Source organism: Cynoglossus semilaevis, chromosome 6 (genome assembly GCF_000523025.1).
Source record: "Cynoglossus semilaevis isolate Cse_v1.0 chromosome 6, Cse_v1.0, whole genome shotgun sequence".
Classification (NCBI taxonomy): Eukaryota; Metazoa; Chordata; class Actinopteri; order Pleuronectiformes; family Cynoglossidae; genus Cynoglossus; species Cynoglossus semilaevis.
This window is the reverse complement of record NC_024312.1, coordinates 5,995,922-6,016,848: the sequence shown is the minus strand read 5'-3', so window position 1 is coordinate 6,016,848 and position 20,927 is coordinate 5,995,922. Positions and strand designations below refer to the sequence as shown.

General features: G+C 40.8%; 1 protein-coding gene across 1 annotated transcript in view; it reads left to right on the top strand.

The window, feature by feature from the left end:
• The first annotated feature begins 4,570 nt into the window (after positions 1-4,570).
• agbl1 (AGBL carboxypeptidase 1) overlaps positions 4,571-20,927 on the top strand; it is a 23,576-nt gene continuing 7,219 nt past the window's right edge. The window contains 18 exon segments of the mRNA XM_025056326.1: positions 4,571-4,947; positions 10,563-10,626; positions 10,765-10,911; positions 11,141-11,272; positions 11,836-11,929; positions 14,192-14,229; positions 15,237-15,445; positions 15,845-16,013; positions 16,657-16,728; positions 17,127-17,335; positions 17,464-17,632; positions 18,137-18,215; positions 18,296-18,559; positions 18,931-19,014; positions 19,152-19,232; positions 19,320-19,482; positions 20,063-20,154; positions 20,858-20,926. Of these exon segments, the coding sequence (XP_024912094.1) occupies positions 4,891-4,947; positions 10,563-10,626; positions 10,765-10,911; positions 11,141-11,272; positions 11,836-11,929; positions 14,192-14,229; positions 15,237-15,445; positions 15,845-16,013; positions 16,657-16,728; positions 17,127-17,335; positions 17,464-17,632; positions 18,137-18,215; positions 18,296-18,559; positions 18,931-19,014; positions 19,152-19,232; positions 19,320-19,482; positions 20,063-20,154; positions 20,858-20,926 (2,192 nt within the window). The 5' untranslated portion in view covers positions 4,571-4,890.

The window sequence follows — 20,927 nt, the reverse complement described above, 5'->3', positions numbered from 1 at the left end:
TTGTGCCCTGTAGATGAAAACAAAAAAAGTTGACCTTTGCAGACATTTTGAGGTACTTATCAACTTCCTTGGTTTCTATTTAAAAAAAACCCAAACAGTTTGGCTTCTCAGTTTTTAAGACAATACATTTTGCATAATTTTTAAAAAAAATATTGCATCCACTGACTTTGGAGATGAACTCTTGGCCTAATAACACTTGAGTAAAGAACATATGACACATGTTTTATCAGGTCTTTTTTTTTTTAACCGACTTTTTTTACTGACACTTTCTTTTTTTTTTCTTTTGCAATAATTGACATTTGCATTTTTTCCACTAATTTGTGGCTGCTGATGTAGTTTCAGACGACCTGAGCTATTAGCAGCTCACTATGCAATCCTAATGTAGTGTATCTTTCATCTAAGTTTGTGCTGTTCTTCTGTCGACCTGCAGGATGTCACAGCTGCAGTTTGGTTACAGATGTTTCACCACCACTCCAGAACGCTGTGCACTGTAAAATACCTGCAGTGACAGACACAACCACAGAGTGGCAGTAGCTCGGAGTGTCGTTGTAAATCACTGTCATTAACCACAGTCCAGCAGAGCATAAAAAAAAGCTCGCTGTAACTCTATCAACCACGAGGAAGCCAGATGTCTCTGCAGGCCTGGGTCGGACTTTTGGATCAGATAAATCTGCAGGTCTGTCAGGCAAAATTGACATTTCATGTTACCTGCTGAATATTGAAGGTTCTGTGCAGATTGTTACCAGCATCGGGGATTCATAGCCTTTGTCTGGCAGATTTGCAGCGTGACCAAACCAACTTCCTTTCTCCACAAATACCCAGAACATTAGTGTCATTAGTGTAAAACATAGTTTTTTCATCGTGATTGGAGTCCTGCCGGTTCTTGTTGCTCAGTTCCCTGAAAAGAGACTGGTATACCTGTAAAAACGTGTATTTGTAAAGGTATATTACACAAAACATCCTACATTACTCTTTGTCAGTGATTCCCAACCTCTGTGCCGTGAGAGATCGTTAGGTGTTGCCTAAATATTATTTATTTGTTGCAAATTTCTTTGTTCGTCAATGTGTGACAGGCAGAGCAATTAAATCCTATTCCACTGGGGGGCAGCAGTTGGATATGAAAACTAAAAAAAAAAAAAATCGAAGCTGTTGAAGATGTTTTTGCGTGGGTGTCTTTATTTAATTCCTGCCAGTATATCAGTGTTTTCTTCAACTAAACAGGAGTACATTTTTTTGTAAATTTTTTACTTTTTGTGAGATTTTTGTTTGGTAGTGTGCCGTGGGGTTTTCTCCTGATGACGCCGTGGCTCAAAACCGGTTGGGAAACACTGCTGAGTTTAAGTTGAGTTTAAATTGCGTTTTATAAAAGTGTTTAATGTGAGAGTTAACTCATATTTCTGGCCTTTTGTGAAGTCCCTTTAATTGATCTTCTCTGTATCTGTAACAGTTATCTGTAATTAGAAAAATGTATATTTAATGTTTCATCCTGGGGTTAAAATATACATATATTTAACCTGACAAGTGTCATATCAATAATATATCATAAGATATCAATAATCTCATCAATTCTGTCAGCGACGTCTCTGGAATAAGCAGCCCAGCTGACAAATTGTTGTGGGATGAGTGACAAGACGCTAGTCAAAGTGCAGCGCTATCCGTGCTATGTGGCCGTTATGTCCTGAATGTGGCCGTGCGTTCTGTGTCTTGGCTCTGCACAGTGAGATGGGGTGTCAGATCAGAGGCATAGCAGCCAGGAGCAAAGTAGCATCCAGTAGTCTAATGAGACATTCGACACCCAAATCATGCCAGAGCAAAATGAGAGCAAGTGTGAATGAAACTGGACAGGGCAGAAAAGTGACACTCTCCAGAGGAGCATGGGGACGAATCCAGATCCACCACGTTCAAGCACAGACCGATAGGACTAAAGAACGCCAGACAGATCATTATTATTATTATTTGGATGTTAAACACCAACCAATAGGATACTGAAGGAACAGAAATGTCAGAATCAGCTTTAGTGTTTCAGCGAAACAAACTGGACAATACGCTACAATAAACGAGAGAATAAAATAAGGACACAATAAGCATACATCGTAGTACTAGTAGTTGTCGTAGTTGTAGTTGTCGTAGTCGTAGTTGTCGTAGTTGTCGTAGTTGTCGTAGTTGTCTTGTAGTGAACAGCCTCGGCTACATTGGCTGCTACAGTGTTTTGTCTGGTGTTTAGTGTTCAGTGGAACTCAGACACAGACAGGAAGTTCTTACATTCGTTTAGGTCACGTTACGTTCTCTACCAGAACCAGGAACTCTGTCTTTCTCCCTGAGGTTTGGGATTTCACACAGTTTGTTCTTGACACATCAGCTGCTCCAACAGTTTATTTGAACAATTTCTTTGGTCAGGCAGACAGAGTGACCGACTGACCAACCGACCGACAGACTGACTGACAGACTGACAGACTGACTGACAGACAGACTGACTGACCGACCAACAGGCAGCCTGACTGACTGACTGACAGATTGACTGACCGACCAACAGGCAGACTGACTGACTGACAGACTGACCAACTGACCAACCGACCAACAACCAGGCAGACTGACTAACTAACAGACTGACAGACTAACAGACTGACAGACTGACAAACTGACAGACTTACTGACCGACCAACAGGCAGACTGACTGACAGACTGACCGACTAACCAACCGACCGGTCGACAGACAGACAGACAGACAGACATACAGACAGACTGACTGACCGACCAACAGACAGACAGACTGACTGACCGACCAACAGGCAGACAGACTTATCTGACCACACAGATAAATTGATGCCCGTTGATGTAAATCACGTACTGTATGCTGTGCTTCCTGCCACATGAGAAATAGACAAACAGGACAGCTGAAGCAGCACGGCCGGTCGGTCTTCCCTCATTATGGAGAAAATGTGTGTGTGTGTGTGTATGCGTGTGTGTGTATATCTATGTTTAAATGTTTCTCAAGCCGGGGCGTCGGGGGGGATCCTGGAGCCAGAAATATAGGCATGACCACACATGTGGATTAGCCTCATATCCCTGGTGGGAATAACAAGGTCTCTCTGACCATTATCATGTGACTGGAGGATAAGCTAACGTTGACCTTATTGGGGAAAAGTCTGCACTCTCTGAGGGTCAAGTGTTGGAGCGCTCACCTCATTAGGTCGTGGTTCTGGGTATTTTTTTTAGCTACTTCCTGTTAATACCGGCATCACAATAACATCAACTTCCTGTTTGTCCGATTGTGGTTTTCATCACTGGTGACCAGACACACTCTGATTCCAACATGGCGTCGTTTGCTCATGTTTGTCCTGTAGGGCTTTTTGACGACCTTCGATGACTTTTAGACACATCATTTGACGTAAAGCACAAATTTAAAAAGTTTTTCAGCTACGGTGTCATCTAGAACCCTCTAGAATGTCTGAAATGTGAAGCTACCAATACCTTATACTTCATATATCAATGCTGTGAATACACTGTTTCAGTGTAGCTTAATGTCAGCAAAACAAAATCACTGAAATTCTATTAAACGTCTGGTAACGAGGCCCAAACTAGTTCGTTCTGAAATATCTGAAATATCTGAAATATCTGAAATATCTGAAATATCTGAAATATCTGAAATATCTGAAATATCTGAAATATCTGAAATATCTGAAATATCTGAAATATCTGAAATATCTGAAATATCTGAAATATCTGAAATATCTGAAATATCTGAAATATCTGAAATATCTGAAATATCTTACCGATGTGCGTATTGATACTAACCAATATTTATTGTTATTGTTATCGACCACACTAGCCCTGTTTTTACTTGCAAGAATCGCAAGAAAAAGATACAAATTCCCGAAATAAAATTTCAGGCCAAATCCACTAAAATCCACTGACAGGCTACGACGGGCACTACAGGAAGTGAAGCCTTGGGCGGAGACTTGTCCAACTTGCTGAACACATCGGAGACATTTCCCTTGTGACATCTTTGACCTAATTCTGTTTCACATTCAGATGTTCTTTATAGAAGTCTGAATCTGAAACTGATGTTTGTCGAGGCTATTCAGAATAGGAAATGGTGAGGTTACTTTTTGTCCCCCTCCTCCCTGTCCCTGTCCCTGCCCCCCCCCATCAGCCTTTAGTCTCTGAGGTCGGGCTCTGATTATAGTTTGTGTCCTGCAGTTGCCTGGAGGGCTTTTTATAGTGACAGCCTTCTCAACACCACAGCACAAATGTTTTCTGGAGTGCTTTATCCTGGAGGGATAGAGTTACACATGCACAACATGTACGCATGCACTCAAACACAACAATACACACACACACACACACACACACACTTCTCCTCACGTTAAACACACATCACAACCAATCAAACAACTACGTCTGCGGTGTGACACCCTGTGGCGATGGTAACTTTGGGGACATGGAGACAAGCGTAAAGTGATCAGAGTGTGCACATGCATGCTGCATCCATGTGTGTACACACACACACACACACACACTTCTTCCTCCAGTCTTTGTATCCCCTCTCTCTCTCCCTCGCTCTGTCGTTGGACACAGCAGCCGTGTTGCATCAGGTTGACGTCTGTCTCGGTGTCAGAGAGAAAATGAGACAGACAGATGCTTCAGGTTTCAAGTGGGACTGTATTTGTACGTGAGTGGGTACAGGGTCCGGTGCAGAAGTTCCACTGGACTCTGTGGATATCTCCATCCGTCTGAGTCCTGCCGTGCCTGTCTAATTTAATTTAATTTAATTTCTTTTTTTTTTTTTTCTTTAAAGACAACTTTGTGCGTTAGCCTTTTTAACCGTCTACTTCTGTGTCTGTCTCTTTGGCCAACTGACTGACGGCTACAGAGCAAGGACAACAAAGAATGACAGCGTCCACAAGTGTCTCCAGTGGCCTGGAGGTCCTGCTCTCCTCTCTGCAGGTAATGTCTTCAACACATTTTTTGGTACAAACAAATAGTGAAGGCACGACCAGAGGTGCTACGGCTCCCTGTTTTTGACGGTGTTATGTAACGGAAATGTCACGACCCGACCTTTAGCTTAGACAGCTTTTTAGGTTTCTGACAGCATGAAGGAATATCACCATGGAATGAAGAATTCCTAGTGTTCCCAGTGAATTTGTGTCGGTCCATGGTGACACATCACAGCACAGTCACTAATGGTCGCCCTCTGGCATTATATGATGATAGGACGACCACTCAGTACCACTCAGGTTTAAAGTACTGAATTACTGAAAGTTATACTGTTATTTCAGTTCCCAGACTGTGAGTATTTACAATCAATTTCATTCATTAAGTTGATTAACTATTGCCCTTAATGCCAGTCTCACCTAACCATACAATAATAACAATAATAGTAATAATATTGGCAAATTCTCATTAATAATATTGTTTTTTTGTTAGTTAGTTTTATTTTAGTCACACTGCTTGTATTTATTTATCTCATTTTCTTTTATTAAATTAACTATGTATTATATTAATTATTTAATGCACTTAATTGCACTGTATTAATGCTTTTGTAACTATAATAACAATAGTGATTATTTTTATTATCATTATTGTCTCGGCCCATTTCTATATAATAATATTTTTTGTAACTAATATTTTTGTTGCCACAGCATTGAATCACATCTCATTTTTATTCATTAAGTCAATTAACATTCAAAGTCCATTCGTTCGGGACAAGTGAACACGACTTTCCAAAACAGTTTTAGTGTCAGATTTTTAGTAATCAAATTTTTGTCGTGGAATCACAAGGATATAAATCAGTACTGAGATCCTGAGGGAACTGTTCGTTCGTTAGTTTGTTGTTTGGATCAAACTGAGATTTAAAAAAAAAACTCTGAAAATTAAAACCTACCTGAGCTAAGAAGGACATTTTGAGGCTACACTGACAATGAAACATTTTAGATGATGCTTCAGTGCAGTAGTATTTGAAATATCAATCACACATCATCCGTAAGGCGTTCAACTTATATTAAATGAATATGTTGTTAATGTGGAGCTGGTTAGCAGCTGTGAAGAAGAACATATCCTTATATAGACGTGATGATTTTTATTACGTCACCAGCCTGGGACAAAAAAAGAAAAAAAAAAAATCACACTTACGTTCTGTAGCCTGGGACAAAAAAAGAAAAAAAAAATCACACTTACTTTCACACCTGCGAACCTTCTGAGTTTTGTTAAATTAAAATAGAAAAAGAGTTAAATAATAGAAAAATAAATCCAAAGTGGGATGAGTTTAATCGGACTGACATTTGATTTCTGAGGGGTCGCGTTCGGTCAATTACAAAACAAACAAACATTTACTTTAATGAATGCATGTGCATGTTTTTCAGATCACATTCCAACTTTGGGTTATTGCAGTATCAAACATATCAAATGAGCATCAAACCCGATCCACTCTGCGTATGCTGTATATCATGTTCTCATAATTTGGTTTGTGGTCGACACTGGAGCCCCGGGAAGCAGAGATAGGTGAAAAAAAAATAAAAATGATAATAACATCTGATGCAGCCATCAGTCTTCCATAAAGACTGAAAACAAACACTTAAAAAAAGCAGGACCTTTAGCGTGACCTGTGTCCATCTCTGTCATAGTTTGGACAAAAAAGGAAGACGAGTCGGGACTAAAAATAATATCACACTAGCAATTAGTTGTTAAAATATAACGTAGAAAAATATAAGGTTGTATGACGGTTTGACACTTTACTCCAACCCACATTAATATATAAAAAGAATGTCCGATATTACTTTTTGCCAATATCCGATATGAACCGATACCGATAAAGGTCTGATAATATTTATTTATTTATCAGTATAAACCACTGTATGAGTTGCTGTCACCAACATTCTGCCTACAATCCCCTGATTAATAAAATAGATTAATTAAATGAGCTGCAACGCTGCCATCTAGTGACTTCACTTTAACATACATCCGTTTATCCCCAAAACTATTTTTAGAGCAAACATTATTTGGCGAAACCCAGGCATTGCGTTATTGGGTTTTCATTATGGGAGAAACAAATGAAAACAATTCTTACAATTATGCTAATATTGTGCCGATGATATCGGTCGGTCGATATTATCGGACATCTCTAACAAAAGGCAAAGGCAACATCACATTTTTACAAAATACAAATGACCAAAGTTAGGCCTGTACAGGCCTGCCTGCAGTCCAGATATGTCTTTTAATAAAAATGTCCGACTCTATAAAAGGCAAAAATGCAAAAAAAAAAAATGAGACAGACAGATCTATCTATTTAACACAATCAAGTCGAATCACGAATGACCATTGACCTATTTTACAAAGCTGCACGAAGCCCCTAAAATAACTGTACCACACTTGGTGGAATGGATTCAGACATAATACAAAAACCATGTGACCTCTGGCTCAGAGCGAGACTCTCTTAAAACCAAGGAACCATTGAAGGAACCAAACAGCAAAGCAAACCATTTCACACATGGTTTCCAGGACACGCATAAAAATATATTTACTGCTCAGCTAAAGTCCTCGACCTCTGCGGAGACAGAGGCGTGACGCAGGAGACGACATGGAGGGAATTTTACGCCTCATCACTTAACGCTGTGGGAGAGAATGGTGGAGAACAACGTCTGAGAACATGACATTTTAGTTCTGTATAGGTGTAGAAATAAAAAAAAAATTAATGACTTTTTTATTAGATCCAGATTTTCATTATTTATCCCAACGGGGCAATAAGATATTTGCATTTAAAAATTGTAGTTTGGTGGGAATTTACAAATGACTCTGATGTCTTCTGGAACCTTCTGGATGTCGTCCTGTTGCTGAACTTCCTACAGTTACTACGATTCACAGTTAAACATCATTTATTACATTTATTTTTAGTCCTGTTATCGTGCCACAAAAATGCAAACGTGCAAATAAAATATCAAAATAAATTTCCTGATTGATAATTCAAACTTTAAGATGCCTCCTTCATCGACATGTATGAGCGCACGTTAAAACAAATATGTTAAAGAACTAGAAATAGAACTAGAATGAGAGCAAAAATAGTATAAAATTTTTTCCGCAAGACGGGAAAAAACTGCGACAAAGTGAAGTACAGTGGAGCCTTGAGATCCAAATAGAGAGAAAATCACGTTGATAATCCAAACACAACACGGGAGACTCGTGTACGGAGGTCGACGAACACGTGAAGTGAACGAGTGAGGCGGCGTGGGCTGCTCCAAGTGCTCGGCCCCCTAATGTCGGCGTCTATAAGCTTTACTCGTATCTCGAGGTTCCACTGTACTGAGGGCTGCTCTCACTGCTCTACCTTGATGTGATGCACAGCTAGTTTAAAAATGTCATTTTTTTTCATGTTATATTTGTGTTATAAATGACACAAATTAACCAGAATTATTGCGTTATCATTTTCCTTAAAGAAACATCTTTTTTTCTGAGCTGGCTAACCTCACTGACCCCAAACTACGCCGCTTGATTTGTCTATCATGGTAAGTGTAAGGCCGCTTCTATTTAAACAGGCAAATTGTTGGCCACCCATACAGGCTGCCTCATGTAATACATAATGCTATTTATGCCTGATGGCACATTACTGGGCACGGGAGGATGTCTCTCCAAACAACACGCACACAGAGTTACTGGGCTCCACCCAAAGAATATCTGTTGAAACTGCAGAATTCAATCAGCCATACACCGTCATTGGGCATAAAAAGAACTTCATGCTGGGACTATTTTAAACGTTCTGGACCAAAAAAAAAAAAAAATCTCGTGCCAAAATTAGCGTTTTATCAGAGCGTGCCTGTGCATGTCTTAAATAAACGTTACTGTGTTGAGTGAGATACAATGGATCTGTACGACTTCACCACAACCCTGGGCATGAACGTCAACAGTGCGTCAACATGGCCCGCTCCCATTGGTCAACCTAGTTGTCAAGCGTGTATTGTGTTTATCCATGTCAGCCAATCCCTTCACCCACTGTCCACGTTCAAGGATGTGACTGAGGACCACTAGAGGGCTCACACTTCACACAGACATGACAAATATATCACTAACATATCCTTAACCTCCTTAACTTGATCCTTAACTTTAATTCAAATCAGGAATCTGGAATCTTGTCTTCCTCCATGGGGACCTGCAAATAGGTCACCACTAAGACAATGTCTCCCTACAAGTAGAGTACATTGACAAAACAGGTCCCCACTAAATTCCATAGAGTAAGAATTCAAGTTTCAATGTATTATATATTATACTCTTTACTCATGTTGGGTAAAAATCTGAATTTTAGACTCGATCATGTGTCGTGGAGGCAGAGTTTTTACAATAACCTCTGTTCTTCGTCGTGTTTCCAGTGTTTATCTTTTTCCCTCCAGTTCTGACAGCGACTCAGGGACCGACATTAGCTCTAGTTATATGCGTATAACTGATCATGTGACAAATAAACTCCTGACTCCTTAATTAAGAAGTGACAGAATGTGTGAGTAAATGAGATAAATGAGCAAGTGGAAAGATAACGTTGCGGAGACTCGGTCCATTTCTGTGGACAGTGCAGAAAAGAGTCGTGTCAAAGTTTCTGGCCAGGGCGCAGAAAACGGACGGAGAAAAGTGTAAAAAGGTGAGTTGACAATAAAACAATAAAAAAAAAAGGTGACGTTCGTAAGAGTTATGTACGGTTCAGTCAGGGTTGAGCCTCCAGCTCAGACTTTGTCACAGAGAGGAAAATGCTGAGCTTATCACCCGGAGATTAGAAATAAGTGGGATTGCGGGGACAGACGGGGTTAAAGGCCTTGGAGATGAGATTAAGTTGATATGGACGAACGCCACCAAGAGAGAGCAGAGACGCTGGAGATGTGGCTGCCAGGCAGGAGGGGAAAAAGACGACCCCTGGGGGAGATTTATGGATGTAGTGAAAGAGGACATGGAGACAGTTGGTGTAACAGTAGAGGAGGGAGGATGGAGGGAGAAAGAGGAAGAAGACGATCCTCGGTGGTGGCCCGGGAACAGAAAAGGTTATTAATGGGTGTATAGTAGAGCAGGGCCCTGAACCCTGTGGCTTGCCACCTCCTCTGGACACTTGTCAGCATCAGGATGACAGTAATATGTGACACTGGTGAGTGGACAGCTGGTTAACATCGTCCAATCAGACGACATTATTAATGAATGGCAGCGTCGTCCGTATGCCTTATTGCACAGGCGTCGAACTGAAACCCACTCAGGGTTTGACGCCCCCGCCTCATTGGCTGCCAGTTAGTGTTGAGTGTAAAGTGCGTCATTTTGACCTTTGGTTACAAACAGTGGCGCTACGTACTGCAGTGACAGTGTCTGACAATGATCGATCAATGTATTGTTATCACCACTAAACATGTATACAGTATAGTGTTTGATTTACAGCGAAAATGATTTTTTTTTTCATCAATTTTTTACAATTCTCATTTGGGTAAAATATGTAATTGTCAACAGTTTAAACAATTTAACCAAAAAGAAAATTCTGGATCCATCCATCCATCCATCCATCCATCCATCCATCCATCTTTCTCCATGTGTTTTTGTTTCTACAGACTGAAGGGGATGTGGAGAGCACCGTGAACATTCTTAACGTCCTGGATGAACTTCTGTCCGCCGGTGAGACAACGTCAGATTTGGCACATGAGTCTTTTCAGTTTCTACCATCATCTGTCCAAACTGTAATCTAGTCCATTTGAACCAAAATGCGTCACGATGGGATGTTCTGGTTGAATCTTTAATTGTCGCCCCCTTCAGGCACTGATCGACGTATCCAATATTTAATAAGTAAAGGAGGCAGTGAGGCATTGTTGGAGGCACTGGTCAACACCGCTCGCAGTTTTTCCCTAAACTACACCGTCCTACTGCCGCTAGTCCACCTGCTGGTAAAAGTTGGACACAGAGGTGAGAAAAACACATGGAGCTCAGAAAGTAGAAAAATGAAGAAGTCAAAATGTTCGTCGAAACGTACATCACTGCGATGCTGAGCTTTTAAAGATTGTTAAAGGATCACTGAGGATCTGTGGCCCAGAAACGAATGATCCACGGGCTGCTACTGGCCCAAAGACCAGGACTTGGGGACCCCTGCTTCCGTCTCTCCGTTTCAAACCAATGTCTCATCTCTCTGTGACAGACAGGCGTATTGGTCGGAAGGCCGAGGAGGCTGGAGCCGTTCTTCTGGCTCTGAAACTTCTGAAGCACAACACCAAACATGCGAAGCGGGCTACAGCGTGTCTGCTGCTCATCCAAGTCTTTGCCTCCGCAGGTACCACCAGTGGGTTTATACGTCACCCTATTAACACACACTTATTAACAATATCTTTGCCAGTGGGAAAAACCAAGTCGGTGCGTGTCACTGGATCTGCACCGCGGGAACTTCAATAGTATTTTTTTCTTTTTTTTTTACGACACTGTAAAAAGCGGTGCTGCCAGCCCACAGGGCACATTAACAGAGAAGAGTTATCTCCACACACATACCAGCTTTATGGGACACAATGAAAACTAATATTTGCGAGTGACTAAAAAGAAAAAAAAAAATTAAACTGTATTTCCTGACAGTGACGTTAGGGCCACTTCAGATTATGAATTTTACATTTTTAACATTTTGCTCCAGAAATATTCTGAAATTTGGTTACAATTTTATTCTTTTATTCAGAATTAAATCTGAATAAAACCCTGAAAATCCTATTTTATTTCCAAACTCTATACCTAAAGAGCCACGCTCAATGAAAAGCCAGGAAAAAAAAAATCTCAATTAGGACCTTGTTCCTTGTTCTGTATTAATTAACTCGTGTTAATTAGTGTTTCCACTTTTGTCTTCTTTTTCAGTATCTGCGGCAAACCTGATTGGAGGAAACCAAGGGCTGGACGTCATTTTCCTCCTCATCCCTCAGTATACCACCAGACATCTGCAGACCATCAAGTATGTCATTTCTGCTTCCACACTGAGCACTTGACAGGAGAGGAAAATTATTTGTCTATCAAAAAAAAAAAAAAAAAAAAAGAAAACCAAAAAAACCCACCGTTTGATGTTTGTTGTGGTTTGTGGGATCATTTCCAGACCTGGTAGTGACCGTGCCAACACCCTGACAGCAGTAAGCAGATGGCATGACCTGTAGTGTAAAGCCCTTGAGCGGTCATCGGGACTAGAAATTCAATATGGAAGTACAGACCAAGTAGAAACCGCGAGACAGTTGAAGTGGAACGCCTGCTGAAAGTGAAGCGCTTTATCTCAGGGTATCTGCTGATGAACTGTTAACAGTGGAAAACACAGAGATAAGCCTTGACGTTAACAGTGGGACGTACACATTTGTCTTTAACCCCGTGAATGACCGGTTGGTTTACTACGCTGATGTTGAATCATCAACTTTCCGATGTTAGCTGGTAGCAGCTAGACACGTGAACCCAGGGAGCAGAGGTGTTTACTCTCAAGAAGATGCTCGTGACGGTGGACGGGCGACACTGAGGGACCCATGTCAGGTTTTTGTCTGTGGAAGAAAACGCCTGAAAACCTTCAAGAAAACCCAGGAACACACAGGGAGAAGACGCACCTCCACACAGAACAGAACCACCAGGACAACAAAAACATGCTATTCTGTTCAAAATCAAAACTTTCCAGGACTTCAAGCACTTTGAACACCCCTTGATCTCCAGGCCATCACTGCCGAGTGTCAGCTCATGTGCAGAAAGATACATAAAACTGCCAGAAGCGCTGGCCTCTGGCTGACCCACGCAGCTAAATGAAATATGTTTCTCAGAAGGCAGCAGTTGACCCCGGCGACTTGTTTATTTTTATTTTGGCAGTTTGTGGATCTCAAATTAGAATCACGTTAGCCAGACAAGTGTCTGCGACGGCCTGTTCACCGACTGCTTGGCACAAACTCTCACTGAAATGAACGAGTCTTGAGGTTTGATGACATTTCAAACCATTTTTCAAACCAGGAAACCTGGCCGTCTTAACCGTACAGTAGATACAGGCGTTCTCTCCATTGGAACAAACTGTACCAGGAACTCAAAGTAATGGAACCATTTACCGTAAAACATTTAACTGGAAGACTAAATTTTCAAACTTTTCAAGTAAATGACAAAAGAAAATCAGGCAACCACCACGGACGCCTCGGTCCAGAACTCTGAGTCAGGCTCTGGGTGAAGTGACGTGATGCTGCTCTTCCTCGTACACCTCTGCTCACAGGTCTGTCATCATGAGGACATGCATCGTTGTAGTTGTAATAAACGGTCAATATCAATATATGCTGTGTGACCTTATTATAAGGCAATGAAATGCTCTGGGGCCCCCACGGGGCCACACACTATGACCTGCACTCAAGGACAAACTTGGACGGCTCAGTCCAGATCGAAATGATGAGAAGTGTCAGAGATTTTAAGTTTTAAATTTAAGGGTTTTTTTTTAAAAAAATTTGATGTTTTCTCTGACTATTATATTGTCTGCTTTTATCTTTTATCAATGTGTTATATTGTGAGATAGCTGGTTGTTTGGCGTGTCTTCTAGACCAGCGTTTTCCAAACTTTTTCTCTAGGGACTAGGGAAGTCACAAACCTTCGCGACCCAAGTCAACAGACATCGTTTGTAAACTCTTGGGAAACATGATGTGAGACAACCCAAAAAAAAAAAAAATCTCTTGTGACCCACCTAAGGGTTGCTACCCAGCCTTTGGGAAATGTTCTCAGACATGTGTCGTATACATGTGCTAGACATGTCACCCCCCCCCCCCTCGCCACCCCATAAAAGCAGTGGGTACTAATGGCAACATTCCCTTTTTAAAGAGAGTATAAGCTGGGTTGGCCTGGGTTGCAGTGACAACGATTGCCATCAGAAGAAATTGCCGCTGAAACATTATCTGGTAGCCAGGTGGCCGCGCGCCACCCAAAATCTACCGCTCCAAAACACAAATGATCTAGATGGACCGGTGTTCACGTGGAATCGCTTCAAAATCAAAGAAAGAAAAATCTAGATGTGGATTTTAAGAATACTTTTCAATAATAAATAATAATAAAAAACATTAGTGCCATTTTACCATTTTTCCCATGTTACTGATGCTATGACTTTGTCTTACAGACTCTCTCATCTTGACTAAATGCTTTCAGGCAGGATCTTTTTTCCATCATTTTGTAATTTAAAAAAAGTTTGTTTTTAGTAATGAGAAATCCTCTCTTTCTTTCACAGAGCAGCAATCAATGCCTTTGCAGCACTGTTGTGCACAAGTAAGTTTTTCAAGATAATTTTCAAATGTCTGTATTCTCATAAATTCACTTAGTGAAAGCAATTGTTTTATTATACTAACTATTATTATCTGTGACAAACCTTATTACCCAGACAACTGCTTTTCCAACCCCGGGGGCATGTGGGTTCACACCTGGGGTGCCCTCCTGCAGGGGTCACTGGAGTGCTGTCCTTTTAGGCTCAGAACGATGATTTATGAGCTGATGACATGTGTGTCTGTGTGTGTTTGGTCTGGTTTAGGTATACTAGTGGGGACACGTTCTTCTATCTTAAATGTGAGGACGTGGGAACTTTTTTGCACAATTTGAACAACTGCACTAAGATGAGGATATTTTAGGATTTAGAACTCACTAAGATTGGCATGTTAGGTTTAGAGGAATAAAAATGATATACATATTTATTACCGTAATCAGAATTCAATTACACCACTTGTAGTGCTTTATTTACTGAAATGTTTTTTTTCCACTCACACCCATTTGTGCAAACTGATCGCACACCTACCGTGGGTTTAGACAAATATGTCAGAGGTGATTGATTAATTACAGCTTGTAACATTCATTAACAATAAACATCCATGTCTATTTTATGACCACAATATTGAAAGGATCCCACTGCATAACTTAAATAACAGATCAAATGTCACCCACTGCATATCTGCGCAAGGGCTGCATTTCCAGCCACTCCGTGCTTTTCATAGCAGGAATATTCTGGGATCAAGTTCCAGAGCGACCGGGCTCTTCCTAATTAGAAGTTAGATGTTCTCCCGTGTGTGTGTGTGTGTGTGTGTGTGTGTGTATGGTTTCTCGAGCATCTCCAGCTTTTACTACAACGTCCTTCAACACCACCACTGCCACTCCAGCGTTTTATTAGCCCAGTGTCAGTTCGGAAGAGAAGAGAAATCAGTTTTGCACATAAATTAGAATTAATGCTGAAATACTGAAAACAAACCCTTTGTTTCTTCCTGTCCTTGTGTGCAATCCCCTCACAGAAGACAATGTCTGCTCGGCAGCGTCTAAAGGTTTCGTCTCTGGCCTTCTACGGCTTTATGAAGACTGGCACAACAAAGACACTCAACACGCTGCCGTGGAAATCCGCCATGCGCTGCTGAACTGCCTGCATAAAGTTACCCAGAGCGTTGCAGGCAGACAGGCTCTGACATCCAACGGGGGTCTGAGTCTGTTGTATCAGACCACACAGGTAAAAAGACACTTTCTTTGTTTTCCTTTTTGAATCAACAAACTCCTGGCCCGCTGGCCAATAGGGGGCCATGAACCACCCACATATAGCCCTCAACTACCGTATTTTCTGGACTATAAGTCACACAGGTCCTAGTATCTGCTACTCTTGAACCACTGAAAATGTACATGTTCATTATTTTCACACTGACAACCGCTAGAGGGCACTGGTGTTTTTGTTCTTCTTCATTATGCATTTTTTTGGCTGGCGTGACTCCAGTGCGACTTATAGTCCGGAAAATACGGTAGATGTCAGTGGTCGCCCCACAAAACCAAAAAGCCAAACGCTCCACAGATACAGTGTCTGGATAATGGATCTCCAGAGATGTTGATCACAATCCAACTTTCTGTCTCTGTGCAGACAAATCTATTGTGTAAGGCTACAGAGTGCCTGATAGAGCCCTCGGTGCAGCTACTGAGGAAGTGTCTTCCAAAAACACGTCTTCCGCTGACATCTGATCAGTCTGTTTACATCTTCCCTCTTCCTGGAAGACCACCACAAGCTGACCAGGATGAGTACACGGCACCAGGTCAACTACAGATTATTTGCAGTATAGATTATTTCCGATAACTATCACATCTTTAATAGTGTGAGTGAGTAAAATATATGACCCTCAGGATTCTCAAGGGTATATACAGTGGAACCTCGTTTTTCAAATTTAAGTCATTCCTGAAGGCCGTGAACCAAAAAGTTTGTCCAATGAAAATAATTAGATCGTAAAATATATGTCCCTCAGGATTCTCAAGGGTATATACAGTGGAACCTCGTTTTTCAAATTTTTCAAACAGTCACTCCTTTGACCTTAGCTTCTTCCATTCCTTCCTTCTTCTTAATGATGCTACAAATCCACCACTTTGTTAAACCAAACTGTAAAGACAGATCTGAAACTCCAGCTCCATTCTATAATCTTTCTTCACTTCTATTGTTGTTCTCACTGTTTTTCATTATCTGAGATTTTGTTCGTGAACCAAATTGTTCAAAAGTTAGGCATTCGACGACCGAGGTTCCACTGTATTTATTTATATATATATATATGTTTTGGATTTGTAAAGAATGAATTTTGAGCAAATTTTTCAGATTTTTCAAACAGTAAATTCAGAATTCTAGCCCGTGGGACATCAGGCTCACAAGCATAGTCAATTTTTGTTTTGTTTTCTTCTTTTCCTGTCCAGATAGGAGCAGCGAGGAGAGTGATGATGAATTTGGTGACAACCAAGAACCTGAAATCATAGATTTTTTATTTGGCACAATCTCTCTGTCTCTCTGTCTCTGTGCCTTTTGTTTTCTTTTGATTCAATATTCAAAAAGATGAACTGCAGCGTCATGTTGGATGCTCCTTTTGTACCCAGTTTTGGTCCCAAACCAAGAATGAATCAACCTGCTAAACATCGAAACATCATGGCCCCTGTCGTAACTGATGATCTTTCTGTATTTGCAAGTTCCAAGAACCGTATTTTTCGGACCATAAATTGCTATAAGATATAGTCGCAGCAGCTAGCTAGAGTACCCCTCATTGGCTGTCAGCGTGAAATTAACGAACATGTACATTTTCAGAGGTGCAGGAGTAGCAGACACTGGTACACAAGCCAAAATTCTAGTCTGGAAAATACGGCATCTTTAATTTGTTAAATTGCATTTTTAGGGCAATTTAAACCTGGTCGGACCATAACCTTAATCAACCCCAGAAAAATAACCCCAAGACTGGGGAATTCATATGTGTCTTTCTCTGTCCAGGACGAAGACTTGGAAACAGACCTTAACAAACTATGTCGTCGCCCAGAACCAGACAGACCCAGGGCGCTACTGAAGCAGTATGAACGCATTTGTCCTGAGCTCGTACACGAGTTTCAGGTAAAAAAAAAAGTGTTTTTGTATTTCTACTTTGTCTTTACTACATGGATTATAGTAGTAGATTCTGAGGGTATAGTGGGCTTGTACTTGTACGTCTGTGAGGTACTTACGTGTATCCTGTTTCCTAGGACTTGGACTTGAGTTCATCCTCACCATCACCTTCTCCATCGTCATCATCCTCAGATGGAGAAACTGAGCGTTTCTCCTCTAGGAAGGGTGACCAAAACTCCAGCTCGGATTCTTCCACCTCTCTTACGAACTCAGACAAAGAAACCTCAGCAGATGAAAATACAACAGGTCATTCAATGAGTCCTCATCCAACATCTAACACTCATACACACACACAGAGGATCAGTTATCTGTGGGGTCTACATCCAATATGTAAATGTATAAGTTTAGTGTTTCATTCCTCTGATATCTGGTGGGAGGAGCTTAGAAAATAAATATTTGTTTTGAAGATCTTTGAGCTCGACATCAGAGAAATTATTTTTAAATAAAATTAGACAAGGTAAACCCTATTTGTCTCGTCGATCATTTCCAAACGATCCTCCTTGTTTTGGAAGGCAACTATGGCAGGATGGATGGATGAAAGGATGGATAGATAGAAAAAATTCAACCCTATTGTATTAGGTAGATGTACAATTATTGAACAAACAAAGATGTATATCATCAGCATATAAAGATATTTTACACGGCCTAGATTTTACATTGTTTGTATTCTTTTTCTCCCTATTTGGGAAATCGTGTAGAAATCCAAATGTACAATTTTCTTTTTTCTTTTTCCCCTTCCTTTCTCTGCAGCCACTGGCCAGTTGGAGGCACGTGATTTCAACAGCCACAGCAGAATCTTAGGCTGTCAGAGCCCGGTTGAAGAACCCAGGTAGGCTCATAAGAGTACATACACACCTGGTGTTTAATTCAATGGGATCTCACAACCACTGCTGCCTTCCTTATCCACAGAGAGGGCAACTCCACATGTCTAGGAGAGGAGGAGCAGACTGAACAGGATGACAAAGAACAAGTCCACCATAGTGTCATGATAGAGAGGTTGTTGAAGAACCGCGGGGCCTCTATTCCTTATCACGATCCCAAAGTTTATCGCGAGGTTGCTGCCAAAACCAAGTCTATTCCAGGGTTCAACATTCTTGCTTTTCCTGATTTCTGGGGTCATCTTCCACCCGCAGGAAATGAACACATGACCCCGAGGGAGCCTAACATACAGAGGTAGTTCTCACTCAAAATGCATCTCCAGTACCCTCAAAACCTATTGGATTGAAATGCCATCAGTTACCAGACGTCCAACAGAAACGAAGACGTAGTTAGCTACATAGCAACGACTGAATACAATCATGTTTAGCTGACGATATGGATGTGGATCACTGTTATTAGACTGGCAAAATTAAAAATACGAAACAATTATCTAATGAATCAAAAATGTAAAAACCCCACTACAGTACTCTGTGGAACCCCCAGACGTCATGGACCCTGTAAGGACCTGTATTTTTAAATAGCTTTGAATGATTTTGAAACAGGATTTGCAGGAACACAATCTCTTCAAGATTAGTTATTTGTCTGCATATCTTTGTCTCTTTTAGGCAAAAAGTGTTTGAGGACATCCAGCGCTGCCTAAATCCATCCGACATCATCAACAGGGTCGTCTACGATCTTGGAGACAGCAGGTTGACAGACAGACACTCACAATGTTGACAACTATTAAGAATTTGAGTTATAATCAAAAAGACACTCACAATGTTGACAACTATTAAAAATTCAAGTAATAATCAAAGTATTTGTGGGTTTCTTTTTTTATTCCCAGTCTTCAAGGTCCGTCTGATTCCTTGAGGTTTTTCTCCAAGTTTGAGTCTGGGAACCTGAGAAAGGCAGTTCAGGTCCGCAGGTACGGACAAACATACACGGTCTAAGTCAGGAGCCAAGGAGGTGAGAGAGGGATAAGAACAAACGTCTCCCCTCTGCTCTCTTGTAGGTTTGAATATGATCTCATACTGAACGCAGACGCCAACTGTTCCCAGCATGCTCAGTGGTTTTACTTTGAAGTCAGTAATATGGAGGCAGACGCCCCCTACCGTTTTAATGTCATCAACTGTGAGAAGGGCAACAGTCAGTTCAACTACGGTGAGTCTACGTGAGTGGGTCTGTGTACATATACTACTATAATGGAATTTGTTTTTTAGCCATTGCATTCAATGTATAAAAATTTAGATAAAACTAGGGATGTCCGATATTAACTTTTTGCCATATCTGATATATTGTCCAAGCATTTAATTTCAACCGATACTGATATAGGCCTGGTAATATTTATGTATGAGTATACGATGAACTAAAAGAGCTGCAATGCTGCCATCTAGTGATTTTTTCTTTATAAACAGCCGTTTATCACCCAAACTATTTTTAGATCACACCTTGCTAAACCCAGGCATTGCGTTATTGGGATTTCTTATTATCGAAGGAAAACCCGATAACGATTCTTACAGATATTACATAATATGCTAATATCGGCCGATATTATCGGACATCCCTAATATAAAACCTAATTCTCTGTCTCTGTAAAAAATACTCAAAGCCTCTGTCAGTGATGTGAACCAATGTGTCTTCGTTTAATCCCTTTAGACCAGAGACCTGCACTGGTCCACTTTTCTGTTGTCTTTGTCTGTTGCAGTGTCTGACTGTCTATCTGTGCATGTGTGTGTACTGCAGGACTGCCGCCAGTGCGGAATGCAGCCAGTGCTGTACTCAGTAAGGGAAGCTCTGGATGGTAGCCCACAGTGGGTGAGAACGGGAACTGAGATTTGTTATTACAGGTATGAATGTAAGTGAGAATGAATGAAACTTTAGACCCTTGAGGGGAGAGAATCTTGTGCTAAAACAGCCAAACATTTGGACAACTGACATAAACATTCAAAGAGAGTGTGTATCCATGAGTACAGCCTAAGTTTGTTGGTAACAATTACTAAGATAGATGTGTAGAAATTGCCTAACTGTCACATAGTTTTACATTATTCTCACAGACCATGAAATGTTTCACTTGAATTTATATAAATTGGGTCCAAATAAAATATTAATAAAATAAATTGGCAAAACTAAGTCTAAGTATCTGGTGGAACCCCTTTAACCTAGTTCTAGGAAGAGGTTATTACAAATGATTAAGGTTGGAGACTTGACCACTGCTAACAGAATGCACAAAGAAACTCCTGCCTTAGAAGAGACTTTACTTTACCTTTAATAACTACTTTGTTCAGTTTGCATTAACTAAAGGATCACTGTATGATTAGGGAATGTTAATGCTATCACGAGCTGCGTTGATACATTTCAGATTTACTGTTTTCTGATGTTATTTGTTTGTTATGTTTCCTCTTAGATAAAAAACAAAAAGAAAAAAGATTTTAATGACAGTATGCTCACAGTGTTTTCTGCCTCAGCACTAAATGCTAGTAGTGATTCTCATGAGCATTTTGCACATATCCGACTGAACGTCATCCTCTGTTCCTTCTTTGTCTCCTGAAGAAACCACTACTGTCCTGCTCGAGGTAAAAGGAAAACAACTTTCTACACTCTGACCTTTACCATCAGCTTC